Raw genomic sequence first — 18,183 nt, 5'->3', positions numbered from 1 at the left:
TATTTTGATCACTTCCAAGAAAAAATGTCTGTTCTAAGTTGAATTAGAAGTAGAGAATCTATAGAAAATTTGATCGTGGGTGAAGGGTCAAGAAGCTGTGTATTCCCTTGTTTTGGGGATAGGCTGAATGACCCATCTCTCTCTCGTATTGTTTTCACAGGAAAATCAAAAATAGCAAAGCCAAGACTGATACGCTAAGTTTGTAAGGCTTTTACTGTTTAACCAGAACAGATTAGATCCAGAAAGATAACTCAACTGGAGACAGATGTTTTAGGTGATACTGCAATTTTAACTTAGGCAGGAAAAAACCATGGGCACACGACACTAACTGAGAAGAAAGAAGAAACAAATGTTCATGTAGTGTCTTTTGTTTCCAAAAGAATGTTTTGGATAGTAGGAGAATTCTGAAGGTATGGTTTTGCCATGCTGTCTCTCCTCTCTTCTTCATTCCCATATGACAGACTTTACCGATGTTATGCCGAAACCTGAACAGGGGAGACAAGAAGCTCCCTCCCTTGACTGGGACCTAGAGGAGGGATCTGGCATGACATCACTGTTACTACAACCTTATCAAGCAGCCCTACACTTTATAAATGATTCATGCTCTTCATACCAAATATGATTATAAGAAAAGCTTGAAGTATTTACAGAGGCTGGAAACAGAATTTTCTTGGTTCTAGAAGTGCTGAAAAACACTACTGTTCATAAATATAGCATTTCATGAAACAATTCATCTTCAAAACTAAAGAGACCATGAAATTCAAAATAGCCAAGACTGTATCTTCTTGGCTGAGTTACTGAAGGAGACAAATGGAGTTATCCCAACAGAATCTGCAATAGCTTTTCACACAATTAAAAGATAGGAAGATGTAGTAGTCAGCTAACAAGATGCAATCAATGCTTTGTCAATTCAATAGATGAGAATGTGAAGTGGTCAACTGAGAACTTTTCCGAGTCCTAAGAGTTGACAATCCTAACTATTTTCTTTTTCTTCATAAGATCATTCGCCTTGGGCTCCATTTGCACTGGGACTGGAGCTGACAAGCCTGAATAACCACCACGCAGGCTTGAAATAGCGTTCTTTTCTTCATCACTGATCTGGTGAAAACCTTCCAGTTCCACTTGAGCTTCATTTTCATGAACTAATTCTTCCTCTGAATAGGCCGTGTGACTTTCATTTTCCTTACTCAACTTTTCCATGAAGACTCTCTGTTGTTCACTGTTAAGCTGGCAGTGTTTGGCTATTTCTTCTTCTTCATCTTCTGATTGTTCCTGACGGTGGGCGAAAACCCTAGATTCATTTGCATACTCTGCAAAGCTAACCTTCTTCACTGGTTTTGACTGAACCCGACGCCTCCTCACCGATAAACCATCCACGAATTCCAAGAAATGGACCAATTCGGCTTCAATGGACTTCTTACCTTCCCGAATCATCGAATCGCCACCCTGCAGGTAACTCCACCATGGGTTAACCGATGAATCAACAGCCAGATGTTAATCTTCTGGGAAGATGTAGTACTAACAGAATAGTCATCGAAACTAACCAAATCTTTGGAAACTTCAAAAGTAAACAGTTAATCAAGTAAAATAAAATAGAGAATCACAATTCTGACGACAGAAACTCAGATTGAACAACAAATCCAATGAATAAAGATTATTTTTGGATAAAATGGCATAAACCCAGGCCGTAAAAATAGACTAGTTGACGAAATACCAAATGAAAAAAAAAAAGAAAAAAATGGCGACTGAGATCGCACAAATGATGAAGAGAACAGGATTCATTTCTTCAGTATAGCGAACTATACTCACCCCGAGAGCAGAGTTTCAAGCACATAACAAGTATATGACAGAAACTGAAGAACGCGAGAGCGACTCGAACATAACATATACCTGTATCGTCTCGAGCTCCGACAGAAAACCCGTGGCCTTCCGCAAGAGAACATCGGGCTTGAAATGGGTCTTATCAGAAAGAGAAGATTTGAGGGCAGCCAGACAGGATTTGATAGAAGCAAGTTGTTTCAAGTGTCGTAGGGTTTTTGATCGGCGAGCAAGAAAAGCCCTGAAGTGGGTCTGAATGACACGGGCAGCAACATCCCGGAGGGAGCAAGAAGGAGAAGCAGCTGAAGAAAAATGAGGTGGGGGAGAAGAAGACAGCTGACGAAGAGATGCTTCAAGAGCGGTAACACGGTGGACAAGGGATTGAAGGAGGTCATGAGTTTGCTTGCTGTGGCGGGATGTTTCTTCCTTGGGGGCAAGATGTTGGCGGGTTTTGATGTACTGGGAGAAGTGATGCGAAGGTGGGTGAGATTGGAGGAGATGAGCAGCGATGATTTGTAAAAGAGGATCTGTTGCGGATGGAGGAGTATGCGCAGGAAGAGCTGGGGGACAAGGGCTACAACATGGGTAAGAGCAGCTAGGAGGAGGAGGGATATTATGCTGGTGGTGACAGTGATGGTGGTGATGAGAAGCCATGGGGAAAGAGCAAAGTTGCAGTGAGGGTTTGATAGATGGGTATTTGAATCCAACCCTTTTGCTTTCTGTCTGTCTGATCCAAGGTGATCAGAAGATGCCTTCCTGAACTGGCTTTCTGATGCGGGTTTCTTATTAGGAAAACTGTGAAACCTCTGTATTAATTCATAAACCTCGATAATCACTCAAGATAGACCTGTATTGAAGGGGGAAACCATTTCTCTCTATAATTCACCCCAATGGGACCTTCATGGCAAACCCAAAAGTTTGATCACCCCATCTGGAGTTTATTTTGTCTCCTCAAGAAAAAATAAGTTCAATAATCATAAGAAGATGTAAGAATGGAAGATAATAGAAAAAAGAAGTATGGATATATTGGGCACAATTTTCGTCTAGAGCTATCTTTCTTTATCTCCGTGCCTCAGGATATTTCTAGCACCCCCTAGGTATCTTATATCAAACTCCCTTCTCAATAAAAATTTTAAATTTGTAGTTATTTCAAGGTGAAGATGTTACGATTTTGGGTTAAATACGTATATCTTCCGTTCGAATCTTTTTAACATTTGGTATCCGACCACGTAGAATAGGCAACTAGAGTGTATTAATGGCGACCCGAGTGTATTTCCCCTTTACGAAGGCGAAATTCACACTAACCGCCTCTGTTGTACATGTGATGTGAGCAAGAGAAAAGCCTCTTGTTCTCCGGGCTCTCTCCAACTCTACCGCAATCCTCTGGACTTCATTCTTTCTGGAGTTAAGATTACCGATTCCTTCTTTCTTCTCTTTTCGCATTATTTTATGCTTCGTTTTAATTTTTATTATATTTCTTTTTGTTTTTACTGCCCTCCTGTTTTCGTTGTATGTATTTACATCATTTCCTGTGTTTAAGTTTTTTCCTTTAATTATTTTGATCAGATACCAAAATTGGTTTTGGTGTGGAGTTACCCATTTGTACCTGGATTTTGGTTGTTGAATTGGATGGCTGATGCCTTAATTTTTTGGGATTTCTGATACGACTGCTTTTTCATGGATGGGCGTTTTTTTTGTTATTCTTTAATTGGCGGATTTTCGATCTCTGGAGCTCATTTTATCTAAGATATCATTTTTTCTTTGAATCGATAGCAATGTTTTTGAAGATTGTAACAAGCGAGGGTTTCGGTTTAACTTTTGGACTTCTTTATCATCGGAAGTAAGAATTTTCGTTGGTTGTGCATGTTTTCCAGTTGAATGTGGATTTCTTTCAGATATTTCGTTTTCTGTTCAATCCTGTTGAACTCGTACGTTTTGAAATTGGAAGGTTCTATTTTTAGTTTTAGGTTTTCCTGACTTAGGTTTGTTTCTAATTGTGGATTCAAATTACTTCAGAATGAATGGATCAATGTGGACTATTATCAGCGAAAGGCGTCTCCAGTTTGCCGGCTCAGAATACCCACCTGTTGAGCTATTTTACTAAGGTAAAAATCTTCTGTTGGTGGTTTTGTTTCTGGATCTCATTTCCTGGGCTGTTGATAAAACATTATATATAAAAAAATAGTGTTACAGGAAAAATAATTAGGTGGTCTAATAAGGTAGATGAGTTTCTTCAATTTTTAAGGCTGGGATGAAATTCTTCACAGTTATGGGGAGTACAAGTTGTCTTAATCCTTGATGCTGCAGATTTTATGCGCTGGTCTTATACCATGAGAATTTGGTTTTTTAACTTGATTGTTCGCCAAAGCCAAAGCTCCCCCTTGGAGACATTGGGACACCTTCTTTGATATTTGTAATATTCCCTCAGACTTACATTGTACTTGGAATTACATCCCCCGATCAACAAATTCTTTTGCTGACTGTCAGGCCAAAATAGGAGCCTCCCTGCAATTGCTGGTTGTAACGGGAGAGCTCCCCTAGCTGTAATGGTTGTATGTTTTCTTCCCTTTAATAAGTTCGCATCACATTCTCACAAAAAAAAAAAAAAAAAAAAAGTTTTACTTGATTTTTGACTTCATTACATCCATGAGACATTCTTCTTAAACATTGAAACTCTGTATGATTTTATCCTCAAAAAATGAAAAAAGAAATATGCTATGGGATTCTTCTCTATTTTCAACAACATGCAGGGATCTGCAACATGATGCCCACAAATTCAAACCCCCCAGAACTCTCGAATTCAAGTGGTAGCACAACTTCAGAAGTTTGCCAACCCCTGGGACTGACCCAGCAAATCCAGACCATAAAAGGGCCGTTGGCTATTTTTTGGGATTTCGAAAATTGTCCCATCCCAAGTGAAGTTTGCCCTGAAGATGTTGCCGGGAACATCCGAATGGCATTACGAGTCCATCCTGTAATAGAAGGAGCTGTCACAACATTCTCTGCCTATGGAGATTTTAATTCCTCCCCCCGAAGATTAAGAGAAGGATGCCAAAGAACTGGTGTTAAACTTATAGATGTCCCACATGGTCGAAAGGATGCCGCTGATAAAGCAATACTGATTGACATGTTTCTCTTTGCTCTTGATAACCCACCTCCCTCTTCCATATTACTGATATCAGGAGATGTGGACTTTGCCCAAGCTTTACATGTTCTAGGTCAACGTGGGTATTCTATTATTCTTGTAATCCCAGTTGGCAGAGGTGTCTCTTCAGCTCTGAGTAGTGCAGGAAGGTTTGTTTGGGATTGGCCTACTGTGGCTCGTGGTGAGGGTTTTGTGTCTCGTGGACCTGATGTCATTGACAATCTAGATCCCCAAATTGAGGAAGAAAGGTTTGCAAGTAATGGGAATGGAGAGTGTGAGCAGTTTGCTCGAAAGAGTCTCTTCAACTCAGGTCAAATGGCAAAGGATTCTCTAGGTTTATCCCATTCGTTGTCCAAGTACAGCAACACTATGTTTCCACTGCCTTGCTTTCCCACTTCAAGATCCCAGTGTCTGCCATCATGCTCGAATGATGTTCTCGGAGACCAACAAGAAGGGCCAGATGAAATGTTGTGGGTCCAATCAGGAGATGTTCAGGTTCTGAAGGGGCATATGGTGAGGTTGCTTGGACTGTTTGGGGGGAGTTTGCCTCTTGTTCGTGTGCCTGCTGAGTACAGTAAGATGTTTGGCCGACCACTCTACATGCTTCAATATGGTGAGTGTAGGCTTGTGAATCTGATGAAGAAGATGGGTGATGTACTAACTGTGGAGAAAAGGGGAAATAAGAAGTTGGTATGCCTTCGGATGCCCATTGATACAAGGGTGAATGGCCAGGATGAGAGAAAGGCAGGTCTTGTTGGGGAGGCAGTCAATGAAGCTGATGAACATCTAGAACAGTTAAGGCGTGAGCTACAAGAACTTCTAGTCATATATGGTCATAAGATCCCGCTTGACCTCTTCAAAGCCATATATGAACAACGGTACAAGAAAACGTTGGGCTATTTTTGCACCAATGAATTAGAGGAATTATTTGAGAAGTTGAAAGATATAGTAGCCTTGGTTGAGGATACGAATACGAAGAAAACCTTCATCATTGCCAGATGACTGAAGTGGTGAACATTTTCCGAAACTTGAGCATATGACTACCTTAGTGGAATGTTTCCTTTGTGTAACCGTAAGCATAAGATGAAATACTAGAGTTGGGGCACCCTGTGTCAGCGGTGGTTGATCGGTTAACTGACCTATGAAGCGAAGCATTGATAGAGAAGTGTCCATGAAATGAGATCTACAATTCAATGTTCTGAATACACTGTTTCAGTATCTTATTTTGTTGCAATTTGGTTGTGATGGCCTCTCCAGTTTGGCAAGTTTTCATCAATTATGAAAATGGTTGTCCAAGTTCTCAGCAATTATGCAATTTTGTGTTTGTATTGGCCCCTAAAACTTTTGCTAATTAGCTTGAGCCTTCGCTGTTTAAGTTTATTTCGATTATCGAAAGTTGTATTTGTCCCTCCCTCTGTCAATCTCTCACAGGAGAGTGTATCTTGAAGAGCACAGGATAAATAAAACCTTGATACATTGATTTCCATTGACAGAATAAGATTATGATCTGAAAGAATTTTACAAATAATAAGCTTACCCCTTTTTTTTATTTTGTCAAAGGGCATGCTAGGAGCCATAGCAATTAGAAAGCTATTTATTGGGCATGATGAGGCAGAACATAGAGAAGAAGATCTTTTTCAAGATCAGAATTATCGTAATACAAAAGATTGTACAGCGCAACGCCGTCTATAACTTAGAACTGAATGCATGCAAGTGCTTTCGATTTTTCTGGGCCAATTTTGGAGCTGGAGCAGTTGAAGATAAAAAAAATTCAACTTTGAGCTATTCCCAGATGCTGAGGCGTCTGAAGAGCAGCAGACGAAGCATCCTTCATTTCAAGCAATGCATCTTGGAAACACTTGGCAAGAAATCCAGGGTCCGGGATGATGTCTTTGGCAACCAGTATCTGCATTTCCGCGCTGCCCATGTAACTCACCATGTGCATTGTGAGGGCCTGCACAGTAAACACAGTCGACTTCATCAGCTTCGTCAACTTCTAAGAGTATTTTGACACGAAAAACTAATAAAAAAGGTCTGGGAGTACTCACATGCGGGATGCTTGTTGAGGTTGCACGCAGGAACCTTATAGGATTGCCTGCAAACATTGTCTCCTCTTGAGGGCCAGCAACATTCGAGATTGTGAAAGTTGTTCGAGAAATGATTCTGTAGTTGATCCATGTCGCAATCTAGGAAGAAGAAGAAAGCATCAGACATTTTTAAGGTCTCTCAGCACAAGTTAAATGGTGTAGAGAATGTAGTGAACAAGGTGATAAAGGATAAACATAATATTTGGATAAGATCCCATTAGATTTATCCCATGTATTTATTTCTCACTTATCTTTTTTAAATTATATAAATATCACCCTTAATCAATTGTAAAGATATGGTTCAATTATCCTCTAATGTGGTTAAGTTAATGGTATCAAAGTAAATCGATCTTTTTCTCGTCTTTTGCCTCTTCACCCATCACTCCCTCTATGTGACACCCTCCAACAATTCAAGCTGAACCACCTACACTGACCACTAATTGCCTTTTGCCTCCTATGCAAACAAAAAATTATCTTTCCTTCTCCCCTTCGTATTTGCGCTTTCCGTTCCCTTCTCCCCAATCTGCCATCCTCCAAAAAAATAAAATAAAATAAATCACATCGTACTGATCGTCGTCAGAGCGGGAGCAATTTTCAACTTCTTCCCGCTTCAACCACGTGACCTCCATCCTCCACATCTTTGTCATCCTCCTCATTATCATTGCAGGCCTCACCCATTCCACGCCTCTAACCTCTCCGACTTCGCACCCCACGACATCTTCAAAACCTCTGATGTCCTCTTCTTCACCTACATCGGCTTCGACGTCGTCGCCACCATGGCAGAGGAGACCAAGAATCCCGGTCGAGACATTCCCATCGGTCTCATCGGCTCCATGTCCATCATCACTGTCGTCACTGGTCCAACTCCGTCTCTGCCACCACTTCATCTTTTCTGCCATCTATTATCATCGTCGCCGCTCCATATTGCCGGCAAAGACCCTTCGCCCCTTTTTGCATCTTTGTGTTCCTCTTCTTTGTCTTCATCTCTACAAATCCTGTCTTGCCGAAGGCAAAACCCTCTACGACATCTTACTCCTCGACTTCTCCCCGACCTTCGTCGAGATCGCCGACTACGATGTCGTTGTCATCGTCTCCATCGACCTTCGTCTCCATCATCGTCACCGTCACTGTCGCCGAAGAACATCACTTCCTTCGCTCGGTTCTCCCGTTGCCGATTTCAAGCCGAAATCCCTCCACCCTGATGCCGCCACCAGCAAGAACCTCCATCGATGAGAACTAAGTCAGGGGAAGAAATTAATCCCCTTGCGTTGCCTTCTTCGGGCTCGCGTGAGAGTACACGTGCGAGAGAGAAAAAAAAAAACCCTCATTGCAAATCCTCTCCTCCCTAGTCGGACGATGTGCTCTCTTCGATTTCATCCGCCCCAGCCACTATCAATGTCACTGCTCTTCCCCGGACGATGTACTATGTCTGATTCCGTCCACCCCAACCGCTACTCTTCTTGGACGATGCACTCTCTCCGATTCCATCCACCCCAGTCACTACCAGTGCCACTACTCTTCCACATCTCTTCATTAGACGATGTGCTCTCTCCGATCCTGTCCACCCCAGACGCTACCAGTGCCACTGCTCTTCCACATCTCTTCATTGGACAATGCACTCCCTCCGATTCTGTCTATCCCAACCGCTACTCTTTTATCCTTTTGCTTCCCGTCGAAGCAAATTTCCTTATATAGCCAGTGCAAAGTTCACAGTTTCAGTTACTACAAGACAAGATTAGCCACTATAACAGTGGCCTATCTTGAGGGGACATGATAAGAGATAAATAAATATCACCCTTAATCAATTGTAAATGTATGGTTCAATTCATCCTCTAATGTGATTCAGTTCAATATCGGTTCAATTTAATATCTAACAAAAGGAGGAATTCAGAGGAGATTTAGTAAATCTCAACTCACCCTAAACCAAAAAGGAGCGACGGGGGGAGGTTTTACCTTGGGCCCAAAAAGGGACATGACCAAGGATCCCATTTTGTAAGAGAAACGAGCCTCTAAAGAGAGTTTCTTCCGATCCAGCATAGCTTTTGCCTTCCTCAGATATTCTAAAGGATCAGTTGGATCCTTCTGCTGCACATCTATGGGAAGAACGACGTACCCCATTTGGTTTCCCCACCTGGTTTTTGATCCTTGTTTCAACATTAATGACAGATCCTGCAGAAACACGACAAACCATATTCATTTCTGAACTTGGCTTGTGCCAGGAAGATCTAAACTGCAGTTTAAACGACAGAAGCAGAACCTGTAAACCAGGGCGGAGTCTTGTATTAACCAACGCCAATCCACTAATGGGTGAAGCCTTAGATGATTCTGCAAATTCAGAAAAAGAAAAAAAGTAAGCCAAAAGAGAAGATTCGCGGATAACTTGATATTATTAGAGCAAGTATAGTTTACTCCGAGGTGTGCGCATCTCCAAATATCTGGCAAGTCCAGAGGTTACGACACCAAACAGAACGTCATTAACAGTCTGTAAGCATCAAACACAAGTATTCTCCATTAATCAAGGAATAAAATGATGGGTAATCTCTTTGATTAAAACCAGTCAGAACTCAGATTCATCTTCCCGAAGAGATGAATCCTCCCAAAAATTTCCAGTGAATCCCAGTTGAAAAATGAGTTTCGATGTGATACGCAACCAAGAGCGGAAGAAGTAATTAACATTTTTGTCAGTTTCGTAAAAGTTCGTATAACTTAGATTAATCGAATTATATATTGTGGACAAGAGAAGTCAATATAAGGTTAAAAATACATAAAATTTCGAATCAAATCGACCGAATGAAAGTCATGACTATTTTGATAAGACTGTGGAGAATCGGATTCCGGCCGTCAGCCAGAGTTGAAAACAGAAAACAAAAGCATGAGCGAGAAAACTTACCCCACCTACTGCTTTTTTAACCAATTTCATGTCCTCCAGACTAAAGCGCGCGGTGGCCACCTTCCTCGGCCACAGCTCCACCCCGGCCCCGCCGCTGATCGCCGTCTCCGGATCCTTTACCCACAGACTATACAAGACGAACTCTAAGCTGTACAGAATCGTTAACCACACCACCATCACCATTCTCCGTAGCTTTTCCTTCACCGACCTCACGGGGCTCGGCTTCGGCAGCGGAAACGAAGGAGGCCGGTCCGGCTGCCCCGCCCGTCTGCAGGATGCCAAGAAGAGAGACATCAAGGAGATGCCGTCGCCCAGGGCATGGTGGATCCTCAGAACGCAGCATCTCTGAGCTTGCAGAATGTGGATTTCCCACAGGGGTTTTGTCTCGTCGAGGGGAGATGATACCGCCAGGTCCGCCAAGTACCTGTTTATCAGCTCTTCTTCGGATCCCAGTTCTGCAGGTTCTGCTTCTTCCAATCCAGAAAGGTCTGGGAAGATGACGTGATTATCTATTTCCACCTGTGTTCTTTTCCATAGTTCCCGGCCGTGTTTGTCTCGAATCTGCAAGGAATTAAGCTTTTAGATTCACGGACAAAGGAGAAAGAGGAGTGGGCGCAGTATTACCAGTAGGCTGCAGAATCTGGGGTGCTTGAGGAGGGTGTTTTTGATTTCGCGCTTGGTGGCTTCTATGTCGATCGGGTGCATCAGCCCCACAACGCAGTGGATTATATTCTGCCCTTTCGGCTGTAGGAAGAACCTCCCTGCCGGTGTTACTGGTTCTGCTTCTTGCTCTCCTTTCCCACCCATGTCTGTTACTTCTCTCCCTTAGACGATCAAAGTTTACGTATCACCTTTGTATAAAAATTAGGTATTTATGATATTAAGTTGAAATTTTAGTTATTGATACTATTATTTAAAATAATTAGGTATATTCTATGGCGCATCTTCATCGTATTTTCCTTGGACAGGAACCGGCGAGTTGTCGGAGATCAATTAGAAGATAACTTCAAATCCTCCACGCTACAGAAGCGAGTAGCTGCCAAATTATTAGTCTGCCTTTTGACGTACGCCACTTGAGAAGCCATTAAATACCCACAAATGAGTACAGCAAGCCCCGTTTAAGTTCTTCAGAATGCAGAAAAAAGTGAATGATCGAACAAATCATCACCAGAGAAGCATCATTGTAAATGCAATGGTCGAATAAGATGCACGACGGCCGATTGATCGAGGAATTGGGAACGAAGACCAGTGATAAGGACAAATAAAATAATCTACAACAATGTCAACCGAGAGTAAGGAAGTTTGAACCAAGTAATTTTTACAAAAAAATAATTTAGTGTTGTTGGATCCGAGGGCTGCTGCAAGGACTTCTCTAAAACAGAGATGAAGGTAAGATATTTAACTTCTAACAGACTGATAATACTCTTCCTCTACTGTAATCAGGAACTCAAATCGAGTTATAAAGTTTGCTGCTACCTGACGACTGCTGCAATTACTTTTCAAAAGAAAACTGCGAATAGGACAAGCTTTGAAGCTGAGCCTACGTTAGAATCAATCAGTAATGGATTGCATTTAATTCAAGGAAGGTAGTCAAAGAAAGGCAACATGCAAAAGAAGGGCAAGACAACTTGAGTTCAGAGTTCTCCTTCAAACTTGTCTGAACTTGGAAAGTTTCCTTTCAACGTGGGAAATATCTTCTAATGGAAGGTTGTTGAAAATAAATGAAAGAGGCAAGGTAATTTTCTGTCTTGATAACTCAGATTAAGGCAAGGTAGCTTTCTATCTTGGAAATGGCAACATGCAAAAGAAGGCAAGACAACATGAGTTCAGAGTTCTCCTTCAAACTTGTCTAGGAAAGTTTCCTTTCAAGATATAAGAGAAAAAAATTACCCCTTTGGTGAAGATATAAGAGAAAAAAATTATTTAAAAAAAATATGATAATAAATATTTGTTTGATATTTATACCTTTTATAATATTACAAAAATTTTCACATAAATAACTTGATCTATTATTTTTATATTTTATAAAAATTAAGGTACTAAGGGTGTGTTAGTAATTTAAATTTTAAATGTATGATTGATCAACAAGCCTAGAGTACATAAAAATATAACCGTTATACATGGTTGATCAATCATACATTTCTGGTGATCAATCGATGTGTTTTGCAACTTTTTGAAAATGAGTAAAAATGACTAATTTGATGGGAAAACTTATAAATACCCATCCAACCATCTTCTGAATGGCAATGAAAGCATTTATAGGCAACCATTGGTTTTACTTGAAATTTCTTTTCAAAATTATTTTTGAGAGAAAAAAGCTACCAACTTGCAAAAACTCCCAATCTCTCTCAATTTCTCTCTCAACTTAGCATTTCAAGCTCCAAAAACTTTTCCTCTTGTGCATCAAAGGTTGGAGACTTGGAAACTTCAAGGAGAACACTCTCTTTCCAAATTTCATTGGTGCATTTTATATTTTTATCATTTTCTTCATACACCTGATCTAGAGCTAGTTAATCTATATAGGAGTGTTTGCTAGAGGTAGAATCTACTATCAATATCAAAGAGAGATTTGTATTGTATTTGAGCATACACTTGGCTTAAAAGAGAATCAAAATCTCTTTTATGTAAATTTCAGTTAAAAAAGCTATTAATGGAATTTTCCCAAGCAAGGGTTCTTGGGCAGTCATTACTTATAGGGGAACATTGATACCAAAAAAATTGTCTCTTTTTTTGTCTGTGTTTGATAATTACTTGCACTTAATTTCTAGTTCAAGCACTAAATTTTTAATTATAAATTATCAAAATCAAAACCCACCCTTTGAGAAGTGACATGGGCCAATAATTGGTATTGCTAATCTTTGAAATCAAAACCCATATGGTTTTCACAACTCAATCTTGAATGACATCCCAAGATACATTATCTTCTTATCAAATGACGATCCCTCAACCATCCCGCAATGTTTAATGGGACAACTTATGGATATTGGAAGGTAAAAATGAATTTTCTTTCAATCCATGGATTGGAATATTTGGCATGTCACAAAAAATGGTTGTTCGTCGTCTCATATGGAGTATGGAAACGTGACTAGGGAAGATAAAGATCAACTTCAAACAAACTCAAAGGTCATAAACCTTCTCCTATGTGTCTTGGGTGCCAATAAGTTCAATGGGGTCTCCACTTACAAAACCATCAAAAAAATTTGAGGCAAGTTGGAGACCCATGAAGATACAACTTGGGTCAAATGTTCTAGGATTAGCTTGCTCATCACCCAATACTATAATTTTAGATGGAAATGAGTGAATTAATAGCTAACATGAACTCTATATTCATCCACATTATTAATGAGCTAAACATGTTAGGGGAAATTTTTTTCCTATATAGGAGAAATGACAAGCTCCTAAAGGTACTTCCCAAATCATGGGATATGAGGAAGACTACCATTTGTGAAAACACAAACTTTAAAACAATGAGCTCGAAAGAGCTACTTGGCATTCTTCTCACCTATGAGATTAAACCAAAAGAAATGGATAAAGAGCAACCCAAAAAGAAAAATATAACTCTTAAAGCCAAATACGGTGAAGGGTCTAGTACAGATAGCTCTGGTGAAGTGGGCTTCCTTACTAGATATTTCAAATGATGTATAGGAAGAACAAGAACTATAGGAGAGGACAATTCAAGGGCCAAAATATAAACTCATTTAAGAAAAGTGATGTTTGTTATGAGTAGCAAAGCAAGGTATAGAAGAACAAATGCCTAAACTTAGAAAGGGAGAACTCTATCCTCATGCAAAGACCCCAAAAACAAGACGAAAAGAGTCTTGATTTTGGCTTAGGATGTAGTTGAAGAGGAATCAAGCCACTCCAACGAAGAAGAGAGGGACTCGTGGTATTCGAAGATGATCACTCCACTACTCTGGAAGAAGTACGTGAGTCAAGCTATGAAAACGAATTAGAAATGTTACTTGAAAAGTCCATTCGTAGTCTAAAAAAATACAAAAAAAGGAAATAAATACAATGCTCAAAAGCATGAGATTGTCAAGCTCAAAACTAAGCTAGCTACTTTGAAGGAAGCAAATGAAGGTCATGTAGCTAATGCTTCAAGGCAACAAGGTGTAATAAAAAAACTCTCATGACTGATTGGACTTTGAGAAGAAATTCGTTGAATTAGAACAAAACTCAAAATGTCATCACACAAAGACACCTAGAAGGAAAAGTTGGGAAGAACAAAAGGAGAAAAAAACCAAAAGTTCACTCCTATTTCTCATATTCGATGCCACTATTGCAACAAATTGGGATACAATGGTTGAGATCTCTAGATTAAATCGAGCATAGTCAAGTTTGAGTTTCTCCTTACGGGTACAATCGCAGAATGAAACGGTAGAATTATGCGTTGTTGCAATACCAATCGCATAATGCCTTCCATGCATCTTTATTGATCTTTATGCGTAGCCATTACAAGGAAAATCCTAGCACAGAAGACGCAATACATAGTACCGCTTTGCAACCATCATCGTGTTACTCGCTTGCATATATCTGATTATATCTGACCAGTGAGCAACTCTTTTATCTGTGACAGACTCTTCTAACTATAGCTCCTTCTCTAGCCAAGCCTCTGCATCTGTCTCAGTCATCTTTATGGGTCTTCCATGTATTTCTCCACTAATCGAACTGTTTTTCATCTTCATTAATTAATTAATCTCCTTTTGGGTATGCTAATGAAAACTACTTAAATAGGGCTCAAACGACCAATCAACAGAACATTGCATGCATCCATATCTGCAATTTCATTTTAAACGTACCCAAAACGAACAAGCCAGAGTCCAACTGACCAAATTGCATACATTTGATTCTCCGAGAACTCTAAGAGCTTAAAATGCCACTCAAGAAGATGAAGAAGAAGAAGAAGACCGAAGCAGTAGTGCAACCCCGAGTCGATGCTAGAGGACCCCCACTAGCAAACCAATAAATCAATTTAATAACTTGGGGTCTGATGGACCATGTATCAGATACTTAAATTGATAAGAACAGAAACTGCACTACATCTTAGCCAAAAGACATCTTTAAACATCCCAACCATCTCTAATGACTGTTATATTCTTCATATGCCAACATTTGTCCACTTTCCTCCATTCTCTGGGAATTACATCCTCCTTTGCCCCCTTTGCTTCTCGCTAATCAGGCATAAGTAGTGAGTTTTTGGGTATTAGACTTTGATGTGCACTAGACTACCTTTTTCCTTCATAGTTTCATAAACATTTTACACTGAAAGGTAAATTTGGTGCATAGCCAGCTTCTTTCATCTCCCAGAAGAGGTCTTCCAATGTCTTAAGTATGACATCTGATTGAATGTGTGAATGGTCCTCAGCTGAAAAGTCATGGACTCTTCCCTTGATCCTAATCCAACTCTTACCAGAATCCTTCCTCAAACCCCTATCTCTCATCACTTTTCTAATTTTGCCGACCTCATCCCATGACCCATTTGATGCATAAATATTAGAAAGCAAAATAAAAGCTGCTGAGTTCATAGGATCCAATTTCATAATACTTTCAGCCGCTCGCTTACCAATCTCCACATTTCTGTGTAACCTACATGCTGATAGCAAAGTTTTCCATACAACAATGTCAGGCTCATGCGGCATTTGAGTAATGAATCTTTCTGCTTCTTCTAACTGACCGGCACGTGCAAGGACATCCACCATGCATGAACAATGCTCCTTTGTAGGTACAATGCCATGCTCTATTTCCAGCATTTTGTAATAATGCAATGCTTCCTCAACTAGACCAACACGGCTACAAGCAGAAAGAACACCAACAAAAGTCACATGGTTTGGCTTTATGCCTAATCCTTGCATCTTCCTAAAGAGTTCTAAAGCTTCGAATGCACAACCAAACTGTGCATACCCAACAACCAAACAGCTCCACGAGATAACATCAGGATCCGCCATTAACTGAAACAATCTGCGAGCACCATCAAGTTCTCCACATTTGGCATACATGTCCATTAAGCTATTTGCAACAGTAATGTCAAACTCTAAACCAATTTTCACACAATACCCATGAACCTGATTCCCCAGATCTAAAGTAGCCAAGCTTGCACAAGAACTTAAAACATTTCCTAGTGTGATCTGATCAGGCCTACTTTCAGAAACTTGCATTGTTCTCAGTAACCGAAATACCTCATCCAACTCATCATACTGCATGCATGCTGTGATCATTGCATTCCAAGAAACTGCATCTCTTATTGCACTCATTTCTTCAAACACCTTAATACCATCAGAAAGATCCAAACATTTCGCATACATAGCAAGTACAGTGTTACAAACTTGAGCATCCAAGTCAAAACCCATCTTAAATATGTATGAATGGATCTGTCGACCTAAATGGAGAGATGCACAACCTGAACAAGCACAAAGCACACAAACTAGAGTAATCTGGTCCGGTTTCATGCCTAATTGCCTCATATTCGAAAAGAAAAACATTGCTTCTTCGATGTTACCGCTATATGCATAACCGGCGATCATTGCATTCCAAGAAACAACATCAGCTCCATCTGCCTGATAAAAGGCTTTTCTAGCAGAATTTAAGCATCCACACTTTGCATACATGTCACAAACTGAACAACATGAGATATGGTTTCTTCCTAACCCAAATTTTAGGCTCAACCCATGCAACTGTCTCCCATACTCCAATTGTAAAAGGCTACTACATGCACTAAAAACACTTCCAAATATATACTCATTAAGGCAATAACTATCCAGACGAACCATTTCTTTGAAATGGGATAGAGCTGCTAACTCGTACCCTAGTTGTGCACAACCAGCAATGATTGAACCCCATGAAACTAAATCCTTCATCACAATTCTTTCAAACACAGCCATGGCACTATCAAGACAGTCAAACTTTGTGTACATTGAAATAAGTGCATTTTGCACAATTTGGTGAAATCCATTTACAGATTTTATAACATGACCGTGCACCTGTTGACCCAACTCTTTACTCTTTGTATTTGCACATGCTTTAACAATATTACCAAGAGCAAAATGATCAGGTACAAGACCCAAACGTAACATATCTTTGTACAATACAACTGCTTCCACCTCACAGTTGTTCTGTGCATACCCAGCAATCATGGATGTCCAAGAAACTAAATTTCTTTCTGACATTGTATCAAAAACCTCGCGAGCATGAAGTAATGAGCCACATTTACCATACATATTTATAATGTGATTATTTAGAATGACATTAGATGCTGAAATTGATCTCAATAAATGATTGTGGATCCTTCTACCGTGTTCCAGAGACTTTAAGGAGGAACATGCCAAGATCAAATGAGCAAAACTGGAGGGAGTCACTTGAAAATGAGTATTGGTTTGGATGAAGTCAAAGGCTCGCAGAGCTTCTTCAAAGCGGTTTTGCTTGCACAAAGTGCTGATGTAGTCGTTGCTCGATTGTTGAGTTCTGAAATAGGAGAACGATGAGAACAAAACTTTCCAGTTCCAAGCGAAAAGTAGTCTGTGCTGTCTGAACTTTGAAAGCATAATATGAGAAAGAAGTTTGTACGACAGGAACAACTAAAAGTGGTAACTTTCTTTAAGTTTTGCTAGAACCATATTTTGTGAGGAGAAGACGAGATGAGTAAGTTTGAAGAAAAATGACTACTTTATATAGCTGTTTGTTGCTTCCTTTGTTCATCTTCTTCCTTCGTTTTCTGATCGGGAGAGTCGGGTTTGGCAGGATCCTCGTACCGAGTCGCCTAGTAATTTTTTTATTGGGTTATGACTCTGGTTAGATATATTATTCCAAAAATACAAAAATACAAAAAGATGGATTAAAAATATTTAATATGATGTATAATATGTAATATATAATAATTTTCATAAATAAACTTAGTGTATCATGTGTTTAAATACATGTTTGACAAAAGAGAAAAACATAAATATAAAGTATAATAGTATAAAAATAGTTTTTATAAGTTATAATCATTTTTATTCAAATTGGAGTTCCCACTATGATACATGAAAAGTCGAGTTGGATCAGGACTAATTCAAATATATTTGATATAAGTTATAATCATTTTTATTCGGATTCGAGTCCTGACTAGGATAAATGAAAAGTCGGAAAAAAATCAAGACTACCTGAATTAGCATCAGACTCGGGGTGATTCAGAAGGAACTCGACCTCCCTATGAACTTACGACTTGTTACTCAATGGTATCCTTCAATGGTTTCGATACCCGACTCCCC

At 39.8% G+C, this 18,183-nt stretch overlaps 4 protein-coding genes and 1 pseudogene across 8 annotated transcripts; 1 reads left to right on the top strand and 4 right to left on the bottom strand.

Annotated features, from left to right (window-relative positions):
- Positions 1-661: 661 nt before the first annotated feature.
- On the bottom strand, positions 662-2,760 carry LOC137953537 (BAG family molecular chaperone regulator 8, chloroplastic-like). Its single transcript, XM_068800965.1, has 2 exons — positions 1,891-2,760; positions 662-1,446 (listed from the first exon to the last, which is right to left on the bottom strand). Exons 1-2 carry the CDS (start codon positions 2,470-2,472, stop codon positions 958-960), a joined length of 1,071 nt encoding a protein of 356 aa, XP_068657066.1. The 5' UTR covers positions 2,473-2,760; the 3' UTR covers positions 662-957.
- A 140-nt stretch (positions 2,761-2,900) lies between these two features.
- On the top strand, positions 2,901-6,462 carry LOC137953308 (uncharacterized). Of its 5 annotated transcripts, XM_068800647.1 has the most exons (3): positions 3,098-3,222; positions 3,835-3,923; positions 4,569-6,462. In XM_068800647.1, exon 3 carries the CDS (start codon positions 4,580-4,582, stop codon positions 5,963-5,965), a length of 1,386 nt encoding a protein of 461 aa, XP_068656748.1. In that variant the 5' UTR covers positions 3,098-3,222; positions 3,835-3,923; positions 4,569-4,579; the 3' UTR covers positions 5,966-6,462. The 5 variants fall into 5 exon arrangements, with proteins under 5 accessions (XP_068656747.1, XP_068656748.1, XP_068656743.1 ...); XM_068800646.1 differs by lacking the exon at positions 3,098-3,222 and adding an exon at positions 2,901-2,915 and having other exon boundaries at positions 3,835-6,462; XM_068800642.1 differs by having other exon boundaries at positions 3,835-6,462.
- On the bottom strand, positions 6,437-10,776 carry LOC137953309 (wax ester synthase/diacylglycerol acyltransferase 5-like). The gene is made up of 7 exons (XM_068800648.1): positions 10,565-10,776; positions 9,941-10,501; positions 9,460-9,532; positions 9,308-9,375; positions 9,004-9,219; positions 7,012-7,149; positions 6,437-6,917 (listed from the first exon to the last, which is right to left on the bottom strand). Exons 1-7 carry the CDS (start codon positions 10,745-10,747, stop codon positions 6,735-6,737), a joined length of 1,422 nt encoding a protein of 473 aa, XP_068656749.1. The 5' UTR covers positions 10,748-10,776; the 3' UTR covers positions 6,437-6,734.
- A 4,061-nt stretch (positions 10,777-14,837) lies between these two features.
- On the bottom strand, positions 14,838-15,008 carry LOC137954047 (U2 spliceosomal RNA; annotated as a pseudogene).
- Positions 14,991-17,478, bottom strand: LOC137952527 (pentatricopeptide repeat-containing protein At3g53360, mitochondrial). The gene has a single exon (XM_068799606.1). The coding sequence runs from the start codon at positions 17,476-17,478 to the stop codon at positions 15,187-15,189; it is 2,292 nt and encodes a 763-aa protein (XP_068655707.1). The 3' UTR covers positions 14,991-15,186.
- Between the last annotated feature and the right edge of the window lie 705 nt (positions 17,479-18,183).

The sequence above is a fragment of the Aristolochia californica genome, unplaced genomic scaffold (assembly GCF_029961685.1).
Source record: "Aristolochia californica isolate CCGP_79_NKW_82.1479 unplaced genomic scaffold, dmAriCali1.0.hap1 SCAF_16, whole genome shotgun sequence".
NCBI lineage: Eukaryota > Viridiplantae > Streptophyta > Magnoliopsida > Piperales > Aristolochiaceae > Aristolochia > Aristolochia californica.
The sequence above is the reverse complement of the archived record's forward strand: the minus strand, read 5'-3'. Positions and strand labels throughout refer to the sequence as shown.

What these genes read in the sequence shown, in the direction of transcription:
- LOC137952527 (XM_068799606.1), bottom strand. Translation starts at nt 17,478, where the DNA reads ATGCTTTCAAAGTTCAGACAGCACAGACTACTTTTCGCTTGGAACTGG.
- LOC137953537 (XM_068800965.1), bottom strand. Translation starts at nt 2,472, where the DNA reads ATGGCTTCTCATCACCACCATCACTGTCACCACCAGCATAATATCCCT. An exon ending in CGGAGCTCGAGACGATACAG is followed by an intron (nt 1,447 to 1,890) that starts GTATATGTTATG and finishes AGTTACCTGCAG; the next exon opens with GGTGGCGATTCGATGATTCG.
- LOC137953309 (XM_068800648.1), bottom strand. Translation starts at nt 10,747, where the DNA reads ATGGGTGGGAAAGGAGAGCAAGAAGCAGAACCAGTAACACCGGCAGGG. An exon ending in TTAAAAAAGCAGTAGGTGGG is followed by an intron (nt 9,533 to 9,940) that starts GTAAGTTTTCTC and finishes TGATGCTTACAG; the next exon opens with ACTGTTAATGACGTTCTGTT. An exon ending in TGTCCCTTTTTGGGCCCAAG is followed by an intron (nt 7,150 to 9,003) that starts GTAAAACCTCCC and finishes TCTTCTTCCTAG; the next exon opens with ATTGCGACATGGATCAACTA.
- LOC137953308 (XM_068800646.1), top strand. Translation starts at nt 4,517, where the DNA reads ATGAAAAAAGAAATATGCTATGGGATTCTTCTCTATTTTCAACAACAT.